The 19,071-nt window shown below is 51.7% G+C and overlaps 1 protein-coding gene across 1 annotated transcript in view; it reads left to right on the top strand.

Annotated features, from left to right (window-relative positions):
• Positions 1–329: 329 nt before the first annotated feature.
• The window catches only part of Myh11 (myosin heavy chain 11), an 88,243-nt gene continuing 69,501 nt past the window's right edge, over positions 330–19,071 (top strand). The window contains 3 exon segments of the mRNA XM_048790066.1: positions 330–583; positions 11,419–11,780; positions 18,913–19,069. Of these exon segments, the coding sequence (XP_048646023.1) occupies positions 11,436–11,780; positions 18,913–19,069 (502 nt within the window). The 5' untranslated portion in view covers positions 330–583; positions 11,419–11,435.

The raw sequence follows: 19,071 nt of genomic DNA, 5'->3' as shown, positions 1-19,071 counted from the left end.
AATAATTTATCAATCAATCAATCAATTAACGCGATCCCCTTTCCCTGCCCTTCACGCACACGGCCGGCCCCCTCCCTCGACAGTGGCAGGAGAATGAATTGGGGACAAGGGAGGGAGGCGTCAGGTCAGATCCGCCGCGGTCCCCGGCGCGGGCAGGAAGAGGTTAAGGCCCGGGAGGCTGGAATTAGGGAAGAAATTCCCAGTATCCAACACAGTCGCTGCCCGCTCCACCCCTTTCTCTAGGGACCCGGAGTCCTGGCGACTGCCCCGAGCGAGGGGTGAGACACCCGGCCCGTGACAGGCGCGCCCCCTGGGCCCGCGCCCCTCCCCGAGCGCCGCGCCAGGTGCGCCCGAGGCCCCGGTACCGCGGCTCTTCTGGGCCCTGCAGGGGGCGCCGCGGAGGCCGCACGTGGGACCCTCCCCCTCCGCCCCCCGAAGCCACCTCCTCTTTCCCACCTCCCCAGATCTGGGGCTATAAAGCCAGGCGTCCGAGGCGCGCAGGGAGATTTGGACGCCCCGGCCTGGGAGGTGTGCCAGATCTGAGCTCTGCGTCCAGCGTCCGCTCCGCAGTCCCCAGGAGGAGGTGTGTAAGTAGTGGTGGTCCTGCTGGGCAGATCCCTTGGTGGGTTTGAGGGTCCCACAGTAAAGCATTCTGCAGCGCTGGGGAAAGCTGCGGGATCTCTGTCATCCTCTCCTAAGGGCTGCCGCGGGGTCCCCTGTTACCCAGGTCCTCTGTTCCCCAGACCAACATCTCCCCCAAAATCCCGGCCTGGATCCAGGTCCAGCTCCAGCGCTGCTAGAATCTCCAGGAAGACGGTCCCTCCCCCCCCCCAAAAAAAAGAAAGTACTGGTAATGAGGGCTGGGGTGCACCTCCCCAGTTTGTGTGAGGCCCTGGCTTAGTCCAGCCCCTGTGCCACAAAAAAAGAAAAACCAGGACTCCCAGGTGATTCCGGTGAGAGGCTGTCCGGCTGCCACATCAGGCTCTTCATTTTTATTCTAGACACAAAAAGTGCAGCTGGCTCCCCGACAGTCCCACTTCGCCATCAGGGTCTGGAAAGTCCAGCTCCGAGTGCGTTTCAAAGCCTCTGCTGAGTTGGGTGGAGGAGAGTGGAGGGGGGGCTTTTCCTCAGTTATCAAGCCTGTTGATAACTCCAGGGAGATAAAGCTGGCTTAGCAGATAAGGTTTGTTGATTACAGCCCAAATTTCTTCCAGACCCGGTCCCTCCAGATTTTAAAAAACCAAACCTGGTCTGGGTTGATTTCAGCCCCAGGTCCCCAGGTGGATGTTATTGGCATCCTGGCCTGACAGGCTGTTGTTAGGTCCTAGGACCTGTGCTGGGGGCCCCCAGGGTAAAAGTTGCTCTCCTGCCTAACAAAGTGGCCCAAGTGGGGGAGCGTGGCTGCTCCCTTCTCACAGCTGCTGGGGGTTTCACCACTCTTGGAAAGACACCTTTCAAAGCCGAGCTTGTCAAGAAGCAAAAGAAAATATTTAGAAACCCAAGGCGGGGAGCGTTTAGTTACAGCGGTAAGAACTAAGAGATGACCTTGTTCGCTGGCCAGGGTTTAGCAGCGGAAGTCGGGCTGTGGATGAACTGCTCCACTAGATCTCTTTGGTGACCATTTGCTGGGTCTACTTAAAAATGTTAGCATTGATTTAAAGAAAACTCAAAGATCCGAACTGCAAGAAATTTATGGCAAGGCACGTGTAGTCTAGTGAGCGTCATCTCAAGGAAAACATTCGTTCTTGCTGAATTCGTGGCTGAGATAGCTACTGTCAGTGGTACACTCAGGTGGGAGGCACTAATGCTAATGGATCTCATTTAATCATTGCCCCAACCTCACCAGAGGGTCATCATGATGTTCAGTATAGAAGGCAGCCAAGACTCAGAGAAGTTAAGTAACTTGCCTAATGTCACACAGTAAGTGGTAGAACCCATTTCCCCCAGTCTGTGAGATGCCAAGTTTATGTCCTTGAGCCTACCAGATTTTTTTCTTGACTGAGGACAAAAACTTCTTGTTGCAGTCAGGTTTCCGGTAGGACCGAATGCTTCCAGCAAAGTAAATATTTATCATCGTCTCTTTGAAGAAAATTCAAACTGACCTTTTATTTTAAACTGCGCATTTAAAATAAAATGCACTGTTTGTTCCCTGGTGGGGTGGTTATCTAGCTGGAGTTGGTGACCTGAGGTGGGCCGCCATCCCTAGAGCCCAAAATGGGAACTTGCTGGGCCTCCTTTGAGAAGCCTCTGGGGGGTGCCTCATAAACACGGTGGTTTTTTTTTATTATCATGTCTGAAATAGACGTACTATTCCGTACAAGGTATTTGTTATGGATTTATCATTACTTTTCTGTGGGAGGGCTGGGATTGAGGCACACATGCCCATTTATGGTAGCGTTTTTCCATGAGGCCATCCCCAGCCCCCTTGCCAATTACCCTGCCCTGGGCTGCTCAAGGCTCTGGGGATTTCTCGGCCCCGTCCTTCCCCGGCAAGAACCAGCATTGAAGCCCAGAGGAGAGCAAACACGGGAGGAAAGGGCATCATTTTTCCCACTCCTTTTTATTTAGAAGTCTTGATTTTTGGTGGAAAAGTCATCTCCTCTATCTTTGGTAAAATGAACCCCAACAAGTGACATTTGTGCTTCAGGAGCAACTGTTCTAAAATCAGACACATTCGATTTTTTCTGGAAAACCAAGTTCGATTTTAAAACCATCAGAATCCTAGAAGGTCATGAACAAATTTAAAAGTCCTCCACTGTGGGCTTCCCCCAGCCTCAGTTTTCCCATCTGCCGGATGGGACTGCTGAGAACAGCCAATGTTAGTTTTGCCCTGGTGATGGACAGCACTTGGGGAAGCCTCGCTGGGCATGTGCTTATTAAGTCTTCACCACAACCCTTTGGAGTAGATACGGGTTATTATGGACCCTATTTTACAGATGTGGATTCTCAGTAACTTGCTCCTTGGTCTAACTAGCCATTAAGACAGGATTTGCTGGGCGCAGTGGTACCTGCCTGTAACCCCAGCAGCTCGGGAGGCTGAGGCAGGAGGGTTGCAAGTTCAAAGCCAACCTCAGTAAAAGCCAGGCACTCAGCAACTCAGACCCTGTCTCTAAATAAAATATGAAATAGGGCTGGGGATGTGGCTCAGGGCCCCTCCAAAAAAGTCAGGATTCCACAATCCAAGACCTTTCTAAGGGATTACCCTTTGGGGAGAATTAGACAATACTATAAAGGGTTTAGCACAGTGTGTGGCATCTGGCAAACTTCAGCAGATGGTCATGTATGATGAATGTGATCAGAGATGTTGAGGAGGTGGCTCTGTGTGGCACAGCTCATCTCAGCAGAACCAGGAAAGCCATGGCATGGTCTTTCCATATGGAGAAACTTTCCCTTAATTTTTGTGTAATCCTTTTTTTGCAAATTCAGCTCCCATTTGGGGCTCAAAGTAGTAAATAGAAACTGATCAGAAACATACTTCCTCACCTGTGAGATCACAAACTCCAGTTATGCCGGCCCGTTCCTGCTTTGCTGGGGGTCACTCTGGACTCTTCAGAGCTCATCTGTGCCCGGGAGAAGTCCATTTGGTTCTCTGGTCTTCCAACCTTCACCCCTGACTTTTGGTCACATTAACCCTGGGCACAAACTGAGTTTGAAGAAGGCCAGGCAAGCATTGGAAGGGGATTCTTGTGTGTGAGAAGAGGAAGAAGCTGCTCATGTGTCCAGAAGCAGGAAGTCGGGTATCTCTGACTTCCTGGGTTTCAGGGACCCATCCTCCTCAAAGTCACAAAGAAAAGGTCATGGGGCCTGCCTGCTCTCTGTGCAGAGTTGAACTTGCCAAGTTGGCTCTGCCGTTGGGTCCGCGTCTATGAATTCAATCAACCGTGGGCTGAAAACATTTTTTTTTAATTGCATCTCTACTGAACATGCACCAATTTTTTTTTCCTTATCATCCCCTAAATCATACAGTAGAGCAACTATTTCTATAAAATTGGCATTGCATTGAGTGCTCTGAGTACTCCAGAGACTTAAAGTATACAAGCGGACGGGCAAAGCTTCTGTGCAAACATCATGGATGGAGCATGGTTGGGTTTGGTATCCATGGACACCGGCCAATGCCTGTCCCTGGTCCTCTCCTTGGAGAGGGAGGGGCCAGTGCCTGGGACTGCCATTCCCCTATCTCCAGACAGAATATCTTTGTCTCCATCTCTGCATGCATCATGGTAAATGTAGTCTTGTGAATCTTCCTAAAATTTATCTATGTCAGATTTTCCTTTTTATGCAATTATTGGCATTCTGTAGTTCCCCCCGCCCCACCTAATTATGTATTTTCAACATCTTTTCTATGTCTGCCTGCTTTAGCACTTTTCTTATCTGCTACACAATGTAAAAGGACAACATCTTATTTAGCCCCTTATTAAATATACCAGATTCATGCCACTGTTTCTCATAAATAGTGCTTCAGGGAGTACCCTCAGGCAGGTTGACTATCTCTTATCTCCAATGGTTGGGACCACAAGTATTTCAGTTTTTTGTTTTTATTTTTAAATATTTGTGGGTACATACTGTGCCATCTTGGTGATGGGACCCAACTCTAAACACAAAGGTCATTTTTTTTTCCATATCTATCTACATTACGCAATGGCCTGAAGGGTAAATTTTTCTTTTTTTGGTGGTATTGGGAATTGAACTTGGGGGCACTTGACCACTGAGCCGCATCCCCAGACCTATTTTGTGTTTTTTATTGAGAGACAGGGTCTCACTGAATTGCTTAGTGCTTCAATGTTGCTGAGGCTGGCTTTGAACTCACGATCCTCCTGCCTCAGCCTCCCAAGCTGCTGGGATCACAGGTGTGCGCCACGTGCCCAGCTGAAAGGTAGTTTCATATGGTCTTTTTGCGTTTGAACTGCGACCTGTCCCAGAAGGTCAAGTGTGGAAGTCAACCCTCAAAAAGTATTCTAGATTTGCTAGGCTCACCGAATTTTCTCAAGAGTAAATATGTGGCCAAGTGTCATTATGAGAGCCCAGGGTCCATAAGGGGGGCATAGCCTTTGGATTTCAAGATCTGCCAGGAACCTAGCTGTCCCGATGTGTGCTCTCACGAAGCGCAGGGAAGAGGTGGCCCCTTCCTAATGGACTTGACCTCAGTACTGTGTTTGAAGGGCTTTGCGATACCCTGTCCACTTTACCCCATTATCTCAGGAGATGGGGGTTCCAAGGAGCCCCATCTGAGAAACATCGTTGCATCATAGCCCAAGCGTCTCCACCCCTTGTCTGCTTCCCGTGACCAAAGTGGCTTCACACTTGGTGACCGTCAGAGGCATCAAAGCCAAGCAGAGCCTGCCAGCACCGCTCGCTCCTCTTTATGGACGGAGACGCTTTTTTTTGTCTCTGCATTTGATCTTGTTTGTGTTTTCCAATCCTGGATGAGTCGGGCTTCCTAGCCGCGGGGACCCGCCTCGGTGACCCGTGAGCACTTTCATTTTCCTGTTGAGATTTGGGCTCCTTCTCCCTGCCCCTCTAAGGCAGCTCCTCCACATGGTGATGGGAGCTTGTCACGCTGCCTGGGAAAAATGCCCTCAGCCGGGTGCTGCGATTGGCTACTGCAAGACACTGCTCACTGGCTGCAGAGTCATGAAAAAATGCCACAGCCCAGCCGTGCTGTCCCCCGGGATGGGGGGACATTTTATGTTGGGAGTATTTTGCTGCAATTAAGATAAAAAGAAACAAGATAGAAAAGCGGGTTTTGTATCCAGAAAAGTCCACACGCAGAGCAGCTTGATGAAGTCCTCCAACACCATCGCTCTCCTGTGACGGGCACTAGGGTCAAGAAATAGATCACCGGCCCCCAAGCTGCCCTCAGGTCCGGCCTTCCAGGGCCTTCGTGCCTGGGGTCATTCCTTCTGTGGCCTCTGTCACACAGACTCCTTTTCCAGCTTCAGGACCTCATTTAAACAGAATCACTTTTGAGTCTGCCTCCTGTTGTCAGGACAGTTTCTGTAGGATGACACTTTCTCACGGTCGGGAATCGTAGTTCATTTAATCTGATTCAAGTCCACGTTGAATATTTATTATGTGCCGGCTACTTTAAGGATTGGTTCATTTGTTCAAGCTGGACAGGCACAGGCTCCAAGGGGCACCTGGGCTCACATTCCAGCTCTGTAGCTCTTGGCTGTGTGATCTCGGGTAGATTCCTTCACCTCTCTGAGCTTCAGTGTCCATATGTCTAAGGTTCAGCTGGCTGTGGCGATGGTATTTAATAATTGCACGTGCAGGATTTAGCTCAGGCTGTCACTGAGTGCTCAGAAACTCCACCATGGACATGCAGTAGGGCTTCAGTGGGAGATGGTGCTATGTTTGCATTGCTTCAAGTGGAAGACAGCCTTATAGATTTTATAGGGTTATATTTTTTTTCCTTTTAGAAAGATCTAAGCATGTGCAGAAGCCCAAAGACCAGGATTACATATTCCTAGGCACCTGCACTCATCCTCACCGGTTATCAACACACGATCCCATCTGATTTCATCCTGACCCCCATTCATTTCTTCCTGCTTTGATTTTGCAATAAGCCCCGGGTAGATCATTCCATCCATGACTCCTTTACCATGTCCCTAAGCAGTAAGGACTCTCTAATCACACGAAATCATAATACCGTGTTCGCACCAAGAGTCTAAGAAATTCTCTAAACTATGGAGTCCATGTTCAGAATTTTCCTGCTTATCTCATACGGGTTCTTTTTGTCCTTTTTCTGAGGGGAAAATGCTTGCAAATAATTTTTTTTTTCTGACGACTGCATTCAGTCTTGCTGAATTTCCCATTTAAGGCATGGCTTTTGAAAAACACAAAACATACCTTTATTTGTGATTTGCTGTGTGTGGTGGGGGTAGGGACCTTCCCCTGCCTTCTCTTACCAGATATCTTTTGTTGTACCTGTTTTTCATTATGAAAAATTTGAAATATATGTAAAAGCAGAGATGCCAGTCACTGGACTTGAGATAAAAGCTTCCTTGGTTTCCACCCCTCCCATCTCTCCTGTCTGTCAACGAAATAGCAGGATCTATTGCAGCATCTTGTAAACAACAGGGATTGTCCAGGAATTTGCTACATTTCCTATTTCAGGAAAATAACTTGGTTATAGTGTTGCACAACAGGTTTGGTTTTTGTGTTTTTTTTTTTTTTTTTGGTGGGGGGTGGTGGGGACAAAGTGCTTCAGAGTAAAGGGAGGAGGAGAGATGTAGAAAGGGCACTTTGGGGGTACCTGTCCCAGACGACCCTGGGCCGTACCTCTCACCTCTCCACCACTAATGCAGAGGTTTGCACAAACTGCCCAAAACACCTCCTGGGGTGGCTGGATCAGATTTGAACAGGGATCTGCCTCCCCAGCCTGGGGACCTTTCCCCGACTGTAGATGAAGGTCAACTAGCGATTCAAACCTGACCAGCTCCCGTCGGCATGTGCGAGGTTGACTCAAATCTCTGTCCCTTTGAAATGTCTCCAGTGCGTTTCTTCCTCTTCTTTCCAAGTCCCGTGGGTCTCTGGGCTGCCTTCCTTTTGGTTTGCACTTCATTTGGTAACGAAGTCGCTTGCCCTGTGGCTCCTGACTTCTGGGCCTCGCTGCCTGCCCTTGACCTGTGTGTGCCTGGTCTTGCCCGTGGACAGGTGGCAGATCCCCAGCCCGAATCCCACCCCCTTCTTGTGAGATGGCTCGTGGGCCGCGGTGCTGCTCCCTGGGCCGCCCACCTCGGGCTTGGAAGGTCTCTTCTGCTCTCTGTGGTGGTCATTAATTATCAGGGTTAGGTGGCCCCCGCCTGACCCATGCACAATAAACTTCCCCATCTTTTTATCTCAGAGTTGGTCTTCAAGGGTGGACCTGGGCCAGCCGCCCTCCTGGGAATGGTTAGAGATACAAATTCTTGGGGCTGGGGGCGCGTAGCTCAGGGAGAGGGCGTGCACGTGCTTAGCATACACAAGGCCCTGGGGGACCCCAGGATGAACACAAACCCCAACAACCACAGCAGGAAAACTCCCCAACCAACCAGATCCCCGAAATATGAATTCTTGGGGTGCTGTCTCCCAAGCCCACAGCACGAGGCGGTGTGAGAACCAGCCGTCTAATGGGCTCAGCAGCTATGGACGGTCCTTGCCAAGACCTGTTATCTTACCAGGGGTGACACAATGGTCACACTGAGTCTCAGTTTCTGCATTTATTCACCGGCGTCCTTCCCCGCAGGAGGAACGATGATTTAGATGGGGAAGTGGGAGGGAGGATGCTCTTGGGCTCATTTGCTCCTAAGATAAATTTATTAACAATTTTCAAATGCAGGAACATGTGATTGTTAAACCCAAACAGCCTGCGATCACATCTGATTGGCTAAGGTGATCCTTCAGAGTTACAGAGCGATTCACTTATTTCTCCCTTGATCAGGTCCCCGGGAGAAGTAACTTTTCTCCAAACAACTACCTTCTGGTTTTTATTACTATTCTTTTCACCCTGGAAAGAGCAAAGTAGGTATTAGAATAAAGCCTCCTTTTTTTTTTTTTTGCCTTGTGAAATCTGCCTCCCCCAAATTAGAGGAGTTGGTGCCTTGGCTCTGGGCCCTGGGTAGGGGGGATTGGGGCCCTCAAGTGGGTATTGTCTTGGTGAATTCAAAGGAGGTGTGAAAATCGACATCTCGTTCTTTAATTTCATTTCTTTGATTACTAGTGAGGCTGAACATCTCTTTCTAATGTTCTGTTTTTGCAACTATTTGAAGGGCTTTCTAAATTTTTTTCTTTTTTGTAATGGAGATTTAATTCAGGGTTGTTTTCCCACTGAGCTATCCCCCCAGCCCCTTTTGTTTTGTTTTCATTTTGAGACGGGGTCTCCTTAAGTTGCTTAGGGCCTTGCTAAGTTGCTGAGGCTGGCCTCAAATTTGCAGTCCTCCTTTCTTAGTCTCCAGAGCCACTGGGATTATAGGTGTGTGCCACCACACCCAGCTAAATATCTATTTTTGCTGATTACAAATTTAATAGTTATATATTTTTGTCATATTTGATTTTTTATGACAGGAAGTACACCCACCTTCATAGCAGCATTATTTATAATAATTAAAATGTGAAAGCAATCTGGATATCCATTGGTGGGTAAATGAATAAGCAAAGTGTAGTCTCTCCACACAGTGGAATATTACTCAGCTGTAAAAAGGAAGAAAATCTGGACGTAGGCTACAGTATGGATGACCCTCGATCATTATGCCAAGTGAAATAAACTTGTCATAAAAAGATGAATACTCTAAAGTCCCCCCTGTGTGGGGTAACTTAGAGTCATTGGCGTACTAGGAATGAAGAGAGAATAGCCATTGCCGGGGCTGGGGGAGGGGATGGATGGAAAGGGTCCCATGTGACCAGTTGGTGCTGCAAGGTGGAAAGGGTGCTGGAGGCGTCGGTGGTGACAGCCGCACCATGATGTGAGCACGCTCTGTGCCACCCAGCTGTTGACCTGCAGATGGTCATGATGGCAGAATTTTAGGTCGCGTATATTTTACCATAATTTTAAAAATTGGTGCAAATAATAGAAGGCAAAAAAAATCCTCTCGTGACTGTGTTTGATAAATGCATATTTCTCCAGTTCTATAGTCTGTAGCGTCTACGTCTAAATATTTTAGATAGAACATGGAGTAGTATGTCTGCCGTTTTGCAATTCCCACTTTTACTTTTTAAAAAGCTTTATCGGGGCTGGAGTCCTGGCTCGGTGGCTGAGCGCTTGCCCAGCCTGTGGGAGGCACCGGGTTTGATCCTCAGCACCCCATAAATAAAATCAAAATAGAGGGATCGTGTCCATCTTTAAAAACAAATAAACAAAGGCTTTATTCGGACTCAATCCCCAGCACCGAGTGGGGGGTATAATGCGCCCATTTATTAATTTTGTGCTGGGATGGAATCCAGGGTCTTGTGTCTGTGTTGAGAGCCACAGCCGAATCGGAATGGCCCCTGGCATTTTGCCAGAAGTAATGGCTGAGAGGCAAGCCATTAAGATGATGTCGGATTGATTCGATTGTATATTAGACCTTTACTGACAGATAATAGGGCGGCTCTTGCTGCCTCGGGCGCCCGCTACTTTGGAGTTCCTGTTGAGTTCTCACGAGTGAGTGTGCACGCAGCCCTGTGGAGGGAGTTCTGGTTGGTGTGTGGTGCGTTCCTGGAGGAGCCGAGTGGGTGGCATTCAGGAGAGTTCCCAGGAGTGTGGAGTGTGCTGGTGGAGTTCGGAAATAAAGTTTGTTCCTGCTTGAGTGGCTCGTGATTTGTGCCCAGCCAGACTGCGGCATGTCTGCTCCACACCTGCTCCACACGGACCCCACCAGCCTTGTGCAGCCCAGTGGCTTTTAAGTATAGTCAGTTATGTGCCTGTTACTACAGAATCTTCTAGAACACTTTATCACCTCCCCAAAGAAATGGTGCACCCCTCAGCTGTCCCCTGTAGTCCCCTGTAGTGCTCCCCCAGTTCCTGGAACCACTCATGGACTTCATTTCTCAGGATCTGCCTACCGGGGACATCTTACATGGGTAGAATCACACAATAAGTGGTGCTTTTTTCCCCCCAGTACTGAGGGTGGAGCCCGGGGGCTTTACTACTGAGCTGTACTCCCAGCCCTTGTTATTCTGAGGGTCTAAGTTGCTGGTTCTGACTTGCAGTCCCCCTGCCTCGGCCTCCCTAGTTGCTGGGATAGCAGGCGTGCGTGTTGTGCCAGCTGTCGGGGGGCCTTCTGGGCCAGGCTCCGTCCACTTAGCGTGATGTTTTGGGGTTCAGCCACGTCGTAGCACGTGTCGTGTTTCATTCCTTTTTATGGCTCAGTACTACTCCACTGTGTGGAGAGGCCACATCTTACTCGTCCACTCGCCTCTTACCTGCCCATGGACAGTGGGGTTGTTTCCACTTTGGGGCTGTGATAAGGGACACGGCTGTGAACGTCCACGTTCAAGTTTTTGGGTGGAGGTCTGTTTCACTTCTCTGGAGTACGAACTCAGGAATGGAGTTCTTGGGTGACGGGGTGGCTCTGATCCATCACCTGGGGACCCCCTTTTGTTTTGCAGTAGGCAGTGAGGTTTGGGCACCTCCTATGCCTACACCCAAGGACCTGCTTCTTGCTGGCCACTGGGTGGGGTTCGCTGCATGAAAACCCCCTGGTTTACCCTCCAGTCTGAGCTGGTGGCCGCTGGGTTGCTCCTTGGCTTTGTGATCATGGGCCATGAAGCCGGGGGTCCCCTGAAGGCCTCAGAATGTCCCTGTTCTCCCACAGCACACACGAGGCCGAGGCCGCAGGGGACACCCCCGTACTTTGTGGACATTTCTGCGGACCCCACAGTGTCCTGCCGAGACACGGGGCAAGGTGTCTTCAAGACGCGGTTCTGGCCTGACCCTGACCCTCTCTCCTCCTCCTGCAGGGGACCAACCAGGCGCCATGGCACAGAAGGGCCAGCTCAGTGACGACGAGAAGTTCCTGTTTGTGGACAAAAACTTCATCAACAGCCCAGTGGCGCAGGCCGACTGGGTGGCCAAGAGACTGGTCTGGGTCCCTTCCGAGAAGCAAGGCTTCGAGGCGGCCAGCATCAAGGAGGAGAAGGGGGACGAGGTGGTCGTGGAGCTGGTGGAGAATGGCAAGAAGGTGACGGTGGGCAAGGATGACATCCAGAAGATGAACCCGCCCAAGTTCTCCAAGGTGGAGGACATGGCCGAGCTGACCTGCCTCAACGAGGCCTCGGTGCTGCACAACCTGAGGGAGCGCTACTTCTCGGGGCTCATCTACGTGAGTGTCCAGGCGGCCACTGCCCCCCCTCCTGGTCTCAGGGGCTCAGGGAGTTGGGGTGCAGAAGACGGGCGGGGGCTTCACTGAGCGGATCCCACGGGGGTGACTCCATCCCAGTCCCCCCTCACCAGCTCTGGGACGTGGGCAGGTGTGTAGCCTCCCGCAGCCTCACTTTTCCCATCTGTAAAGTGGGAGCCGCGCCCTCCCCACAGAGCAGGGGTGGACAGTCCCTGCCATCACATACCCCAAGTGCCAGGCGCGGGATGGACTCCCCTCAGATCCCAGGGGTGTCTTCCCTACCCGGCCTCCATCCTGGAGGCGGGGAGAACTCAGGGACCCCTTGGAAAGGCTGGTCCACCCTGGCATTGGGAGGGTAGGGGACAGGAGAGGGTCCCTGTCACAAGTGGGGATGGCCAGATGGGCCCTGGGACTCCTGAGTGGGCCCTGCAGATGAGGTGGACTGGAGCCGTATATGCAGCATGGCCACCACTGGCCACTGCAGCCACCTGCACTGGGCTTCTAACTAACTTTAAAAAGTCAGTATTTGAGGATTCGTTTCTCCAGGTGGGTCTCAGCCACGTGAAGTCCCCAACAGCCCCTGTGGCCAGCAGTTGCCTGACTGGAGGGTGTAGGTCTAGAACATTCTCACCATCACAGTTCTGTGGGGGCTGGTGACAAGGGGGGACACGGGTTTCTTGGGCTGGACCAGATTTCCAGGACGAATGGGACAGGAATGATTGGAAATTCAGAAAAAAGCAAAAGTTTCAAAAGCAGAAAACACAAAGATCCGTCTTCACCCAAAAAGCCCCATGAGGCCACCTGGGCGGGCGGAGGTCCCCAGCCCGATCATTGTCCGCCTTTCCTCTCTGAAAGCCACGCTGGTGCCTGGGGCAGGTCGCCTTTTGCACCTGGAACTTGGTTCCCTTGTCGGTAACAGACAGAACCGCGCCAGCCTCCTGCCCCCGGTAGCTCTAAAGACAAAGCCCGACACTCTTCCTGGCACATAGCAGGCACTCAGAGTGTGAGGTGTCACCATCACAGGTTGAAGGCCATCGTGACGGCTTTAGTTGTCACGGGGCCAGTGTTCTTGGATCCTTCGCAGAGCCATGGGCACAGTCACTTCTGTCCTTGTGTCCCCTTGGTCCGTCCTGTATGCCTTGCCACTTGAAAATCACCCAAAGCTCCTTGTCATCTCTAAAAAAAAAAAAAATGTCCTGCACATTTTTTTTCCTAATTGGGACAATAGAACACATTGTCTAGGAAGGATTTGAAATTCAGAAAAAAAGCAAAACTCAGTCAAAAGCAGAAAACACAAAGATCCGTCTTCACCCAAAAAGGAGGTGCGTGCGTCCATCTCTTGGTGGGAATGGCGCGAGATGTGGGTGTGTTTGCAAGCCTACTGTGCGCGTGGATTAGTGACTTGCTCTTTTTCTGTGTGAAGTCGATGCTGAGCGTCTCCCAGCCCCAAAGATTCCCTTTGAAGGGCCACATACTCTGTGGTGGTCAGAGCCACATTTAATGACCCCTTCTTGTGGCTATTTCCGAAGGGGCTACAGAGGCTGTTTTAAGAGCCGGAGGGGAGGGGACAACTGTGAAGTGCCCCCCCCACAGCCAGGTGCTGTAACCCCACACCCTCCATTTCCCTTAGTGGACACAACAGCCACGGAGTGACGCAGGGAGTCCATTTTACAGGTGAGCAAGCTGAGGCCCATCTTCCCTTCCCCAACTAAGCAGAGAAAGTCCCTTTAGTCTGTGCCACTCCTTGTGTGGAGACATCGCCACCCTAAGTCCCTTGGTACACTGGACGTTGTTTTTCGGTACTAGGATTGGGCCCAGGGGTGCGTAACCCCTGAGCCACATCCCCAGACCCTTTTAAATATGTTTATTTAGAGACGGGGTCTCCCGGAGTTGCCGGGGGGCCTTGCTAAGTTGCCGAGTCTGGCTTTGAACTTGCAATCCTCCTGCCTCCGCCTCCCGAGCTGCTGGGATCACAGGTGTGCCCCTCCACACCCCGCGACCTGGGACATTTCTAAGGACACCAATCTGCAGAGAGCTGGGGGGACCGTTGGGGTCCAACCGGTGTCACCTCCCTGTGGACAGGGCCACGTCTCCACTCGACTGTCCTCTGACGTGGCATTTGAGCCCAAAATAGAAGTCGGGAATCAGGAGGCGCTTGTGAAGTTCCCGAGACCCAGAGTATCATCTGAAGCAGATTAAAAAAGGAATCGGAGGTGTACATTCTTGCTGTGCCTCTCTGGACAAATTAGATTAAAGTCATGTGGCTTCGCGACCAGGCACCTGCTGTTATCTGGTACCTTTCTGTTCAATTTAATCACTTAATAGAAACTGTTGCCCATGGCGGAAAAAAAATAGAGAAGGCAAGGGGTTGGGGGACAGGGACGGGCACGGGAAGCCGCTCTCCCATCCCATAATCAGACTGCGTGACCCTTATCAACAGGTGGCACTGTGTCTGCGGGCCAGTCGGCCGACCGTGCCCACCTTTGCCCTCGGTGATGAGGAGACCCTGGCGGACCTCTGTCCTCTTGGGCCCCACAGGGTCCTTGGAAGCCAGAGGAGCCTGTCCCCTTACCTTAGATTTTTGGGTCTGGGCTCAGCAATGTCCAGGGTCTCGCCCGAGCTGCCCGCACACCTGGCGTGGGGACGCAGCTCTGATCCCTGCTCCGAGGCCCCCTGGTCTTCTGGGTCCTCGGCCGAGGCTTCACTGTGGAGCCTGGTAGCTCCGGCTCTGGAGCCTGCTCTGTGCCAGGTGCTGTCCCAAGCCCTTCCATCCCATTTTGTCCCTTGGGATACAGCAGAATGATGTCCCAGCCTTCAGATAAGGTGACTGAGGCAGAGGGGACATGCACTTGGGAGGGATCCCCTTCCCAATTCTGGTCTTGTCTATAAAACATGGTCTGTCTCCACTCTCCTGTTTCTGGGTGGGACAGGAACGTCAGTCCTCGCCCTGAGATGATTCTGCACTTAAGTGACAGGCGAGATGTGCTTGAGCCAGAGGCAAGTCACACTGTCTATGTTCTAGGACTCGCTTCTACAACATGGGGTGGGGAGTTCAAGCCCCACCGTCCCTCAAATGGGTGCCAGGGAGCCTAAGCCTCTGATGATTTTGGGGAAACATTTGCTCCTATGTGTATTTTTTCTGGCCCCAGATCTTAGTTGTCATTAAACTCTCAAAGTAGCCGGTGACCCTCAGTGATAGTAGATAGTATTTGTTCAAAATTTACTATGATCAAAGTTTATGCTAACATATTATTGTGATTACCATTATTTTTGTATAAGAGAGACACAACTACAATGTACTATTAAAAATGTGGGGGGAAGAGATACCATGACTTATGCCCATTTTTTGGCAGTTTAAAACTGTGGCTTTTGAAAAGTTAAATAACTTGGGGGACCCAGAGGTGACTCTCAAACCCAGAGAGGCTGCTCCCAGACCAGTGCTGTCACCTAGATCCCACGTGATGTGTCCATGATAGTATGAGACAGATAGTGTCATTTTGCACTTTAGAGAGGGGGACACTGAGGCCCTGCGCTCAGTCTCATTGCTGGTAAGTGGGCTGAGCAGGGATGTGGCACGGGCTGGGGAGGCTGCCTGGGCCGGGGAGGGCCCTCAGGGGAGCAGGAGGTGAGGTGTGGGAGGGGCAGGGGAGACGGTGCCACGGGTGCTCTCGGCTATGAGTAGCACAAACTTGATGTGCCTGCGAGGAAGGAATCTAATCTTGTGTTATGATTACTTGAGCACCTACTGGGTGCTAGGGTAGACATTGTACGCTGTTGACCCAGAGCGAGTGATTTTTTTTTTTTTTCTTTAAAATGAGTTAATTTGAGGCGTTGTGTTGCTTAAAAAAGCAGAGGACCTGCGTCTCCTGGACCAGGGTGGAGGTAAAAGTCCCTGTTAGATGCGCTGTGTGGTTGCTGCTTTTCCACAGGCCCCACCCCTCCCTGTTGCCCTCAGGACCTGGAGGACCCTCCTGCTGCTCACTGGGTCCCCCTAGCCCCAGTCCCCTGCCCAGTCACCCAAACCCATGTTCTCCAGCAGGTGAGGATCCCCTCATGTGGGACATCTGGCCCCGCCACCTTATGGTTTTCTGGAATGATCACCAACCAGAGATGCTGGCGCAGAGGTGTTCTGGGTGCCCATCACTGCCCTGGGGCCTGGATGGGTGGCAAGGAGACAGGGCGGGGGGTGCCCTTTGCTGAGCCTCCCAAATTAGCCCTTCAGATCCTGCAAGTCATTATGGCTTCAAGGAAGCTCCTCCAGCTACACAGGGTCACCTGTGGACGAGAAGGTTGAACATTAAGTCCTGCTTTGTAAAAGGCAAGAGTTCATGCACCTCTGCCTGGAGGCAAACGTGGTAAAGGGGATTTTTTTTTTTTTTTTTTTTTTTTGGCATTTGTTCATAACAATCTGTCTAGACGAGATCTTTTTGAATAGGTACAACGTGAATATGTAATGAAGTCGTCCATCAGGGTACATAGACCTTCCTTTCCCCACCCCAAATGGGCATGCAGGTCACTGCTGTCCTGCATCTTGGCCTTCGCATCTAGCTACCCAGATGGATGCCCGACAGTTCTCTTTTTTTTTTTTCTTTTCTTTTTTTTTTTTGGTGGTTGGGGGGGGGATACCCTGAATTGAATTCAGGTACACTCTGCCCCATCCCCAGCCCTATTTTGTATTTTATTTAGAGACAGAGTCTCACTGAGTTGCTTAGGGCCTCGTTTTTGCTGAGGCTGGCTTTGGACTCCTATCCTCCTGCCTCGGCCTCCTGAGCTGCTGGGATGACAGGTGTGTGCCACCATGCCAGCAATGACACTCTTTTTAACCATAGCAGGGTCTTCTGCTCTAGGGATGAACTGGACTCCCTGAGCCCACCAGGGCTAACGGGCATTTAGATTGTTCCTAGTCTTTTGCTGCTGAAATCCAGGCAAGAGCCGAATCACTGTCAGTCTAGGACAGGGATCCCGTGGGGCTCCCACCTCGTTAAGGAGTGACTGTCCATCGTTTTAGAGAACAAAAGCAGGATGCCCAGGTCGGGCTGTGTGTACAGCCAGGCTGGGGAGATCCCCCAGGCCCTAAAGCCGGTGTTCCTTGCCCTTCCTCCTGCTCCTGGACGCTCGGCTCAGGGCTCTGGGGCTGACCATATAAAGCCTCAGGGAGCAATTGGAGCCGCTTCCTAATACGGTTACAAGAGGGACACCGTGCCTGTGGCCTGGATCTGCATGGCACAGATGCCCCGAGATGCTGGCTGGGGCACGGGCTGGGGATGTGGAGACTCTGAACTTGCCGGTCGGGAGCGGGGCTCCTGGGGACTGAGGCCAACACAGGGCCAGCTACAGGGGGCTGGGTCAGGGTGAGGGTGAGCTGAGTGGGACGTGGGGATGGAACGGCCAGATTCGCGAGCCCAGTGACCCTGTGGGACCTGCCACTGTACCCTGGCTTGCTTGGGAAACTGAACTGAACACAGATTCAGGTTTGCCTGGAAGCACAGAGTAAGTGCTTGCTGTGTGCACAGCACCCGGAGAGGTGTCCTGGGATCGTGGTGGAGCTACGAGGGCCCAGCCGTCCCTCTTTAGGATTCGTTTTATTCAGCGAATATTTGCAGGGTGAACATCTACCCTGTGCTGGGGGCGGGAGATGCGGTACGTGTAGCTCGTCTTCTGGGAAGTGATGCTGAGACGGAGCCCTGAGCTGCAGGGACACTGAGGGGTAGACATCATGACTGCTCATCCCCTCCCCTGGAAGAGGGGGTGGTGGCTCCAGGGAGATCAGGGGGAACAGCCTCTGGGAAGACGCCATGTGGCAAGGTTTTCATCCTCGGGAAACAGCGCAGAATAGTCGCTCATATTGACTACTGAGCACCTACTGTATACCAGGCATGGTGCTGAATGTCTTAAAAGCATGATCTCAGAACAAACCTAGGAGGAGATTGTTAGTGTGCCCCCACGGTTTTGCAGATGAGGATAACTGAGACTCAGAGAGGTTAAGAGTCTTTCCTGGGGTCACAGAGCTAGGAAGTCGGAGAGTGAGGTTCATATCTGAGTCCTCCCTTAACTATTGCCGATTACTGCCTCCGGTCCAGGGCTTGGGCGGGATGTAAATGACACCCTCAGGCTGAAGGGGGCGTGGCAGGGGTGTGGCCTGGAGGAGCTGGAGGCGGGGCTGAGACCAGAAGAGGTGGGGCCTGGCTGATTCTGTTCCACGTGGTGCTTTCAAAGCTCACCCATGTTGCAGCCTAGGTCAGTGCTCTGCTATTTTGGAGGACACTTGTCCTCATCCCCATTTTACAGATATGGAAGTGCTTTGTTAACCATCATGAGCTCTGAGATGAGCAGTCATGATGTCTACCCCTGAATGTCCCTCCAGCTCTGTGACCTGGAGACAACCCCACCACGCCTCAGTTTCCTCTCCTGTCAATCAGGCAGCAGGGAAATCAAAGGCTCCTATTACCTCCCAGAAGATGCCTGTGAAGTGCTCAGTTCTGTGACAGGCACTTAGTGAGCACTCAGTCATGGCCACTGTTGTTAGGTCCTCGGGGCTCAGAGTGAAGTGACATCAGCCGGGTGGAGCTGAGGTTTGAACTATTTAAAACCACACAGATGGGGCTGGGGGTTAGGTCGGGGGAGAAACCTTGCCTAGCACGTACAAGGCTCTGGGTTCCATCCTTGACGCGCACACACCCAAATTAAAACCACACAGTTGGCCGGACACGGTGGTGCGCACGTGTAATCCCAGCAACTCGGGAGGCTGAGGCAGGAGGATCGCAAGTTGGTGGCCAGCCTTAGAAACTTAGGAAGGCCTTAAGCAACTTATACCCTGTCTCAAAATAAAAAATAAAAAGGACTGGGGAGTGGCTCAGTGGTACAGCACCCCTGGGTTCAATCCCCTTGTACCAGAAATAAATAAATAAAACCAGAGTCATCAAACACGGGGCGGGCAGCCTGGCAGTCCGGGCTTGTTCCCGTTCCCCTGTCCCCACACCTGGAAATCGTGACGCTCAGGGCTCCCACGGCCACCCTGGGCCTCAGTTTCCCCGTCTCAGGTGGGAACTCGGAGCACACCTAGTGACCTCGTCCTCCTGCGGGGCCTCGAGCTAAGCCCGCTCTCTGTTTGCAGACCTACTCGGGCCTCTTCTGCGTGGTGGTCAACCCCTACAAACAACTGCCCATCTACTCGGAAAAGATCGTGGACATGTACAAGGGCAAGAAGAGGCACGAGATGCCGCCGCACATCTACGCCATCGCGGACACGGCCTACCGGAGCATGCTGCAAGGT

The sequence above is a fragment of the Marmota marmota genome, unplaced genomic scaffold, assembly GCF_001458135.2.
Source record: "Marmota marmota marmota unplaced genomic scaffold, marMar, whole genome shotgun sequence".
Lineage (NCBI taxonomy): Eukaryota > Metazoa > Chordata > Mammalia > Rodentia > Sciuridae > Marmota > Marmota marmota.
This window is presented reverse-complemented; position numbering and strand designations above follow the sequence as displayed.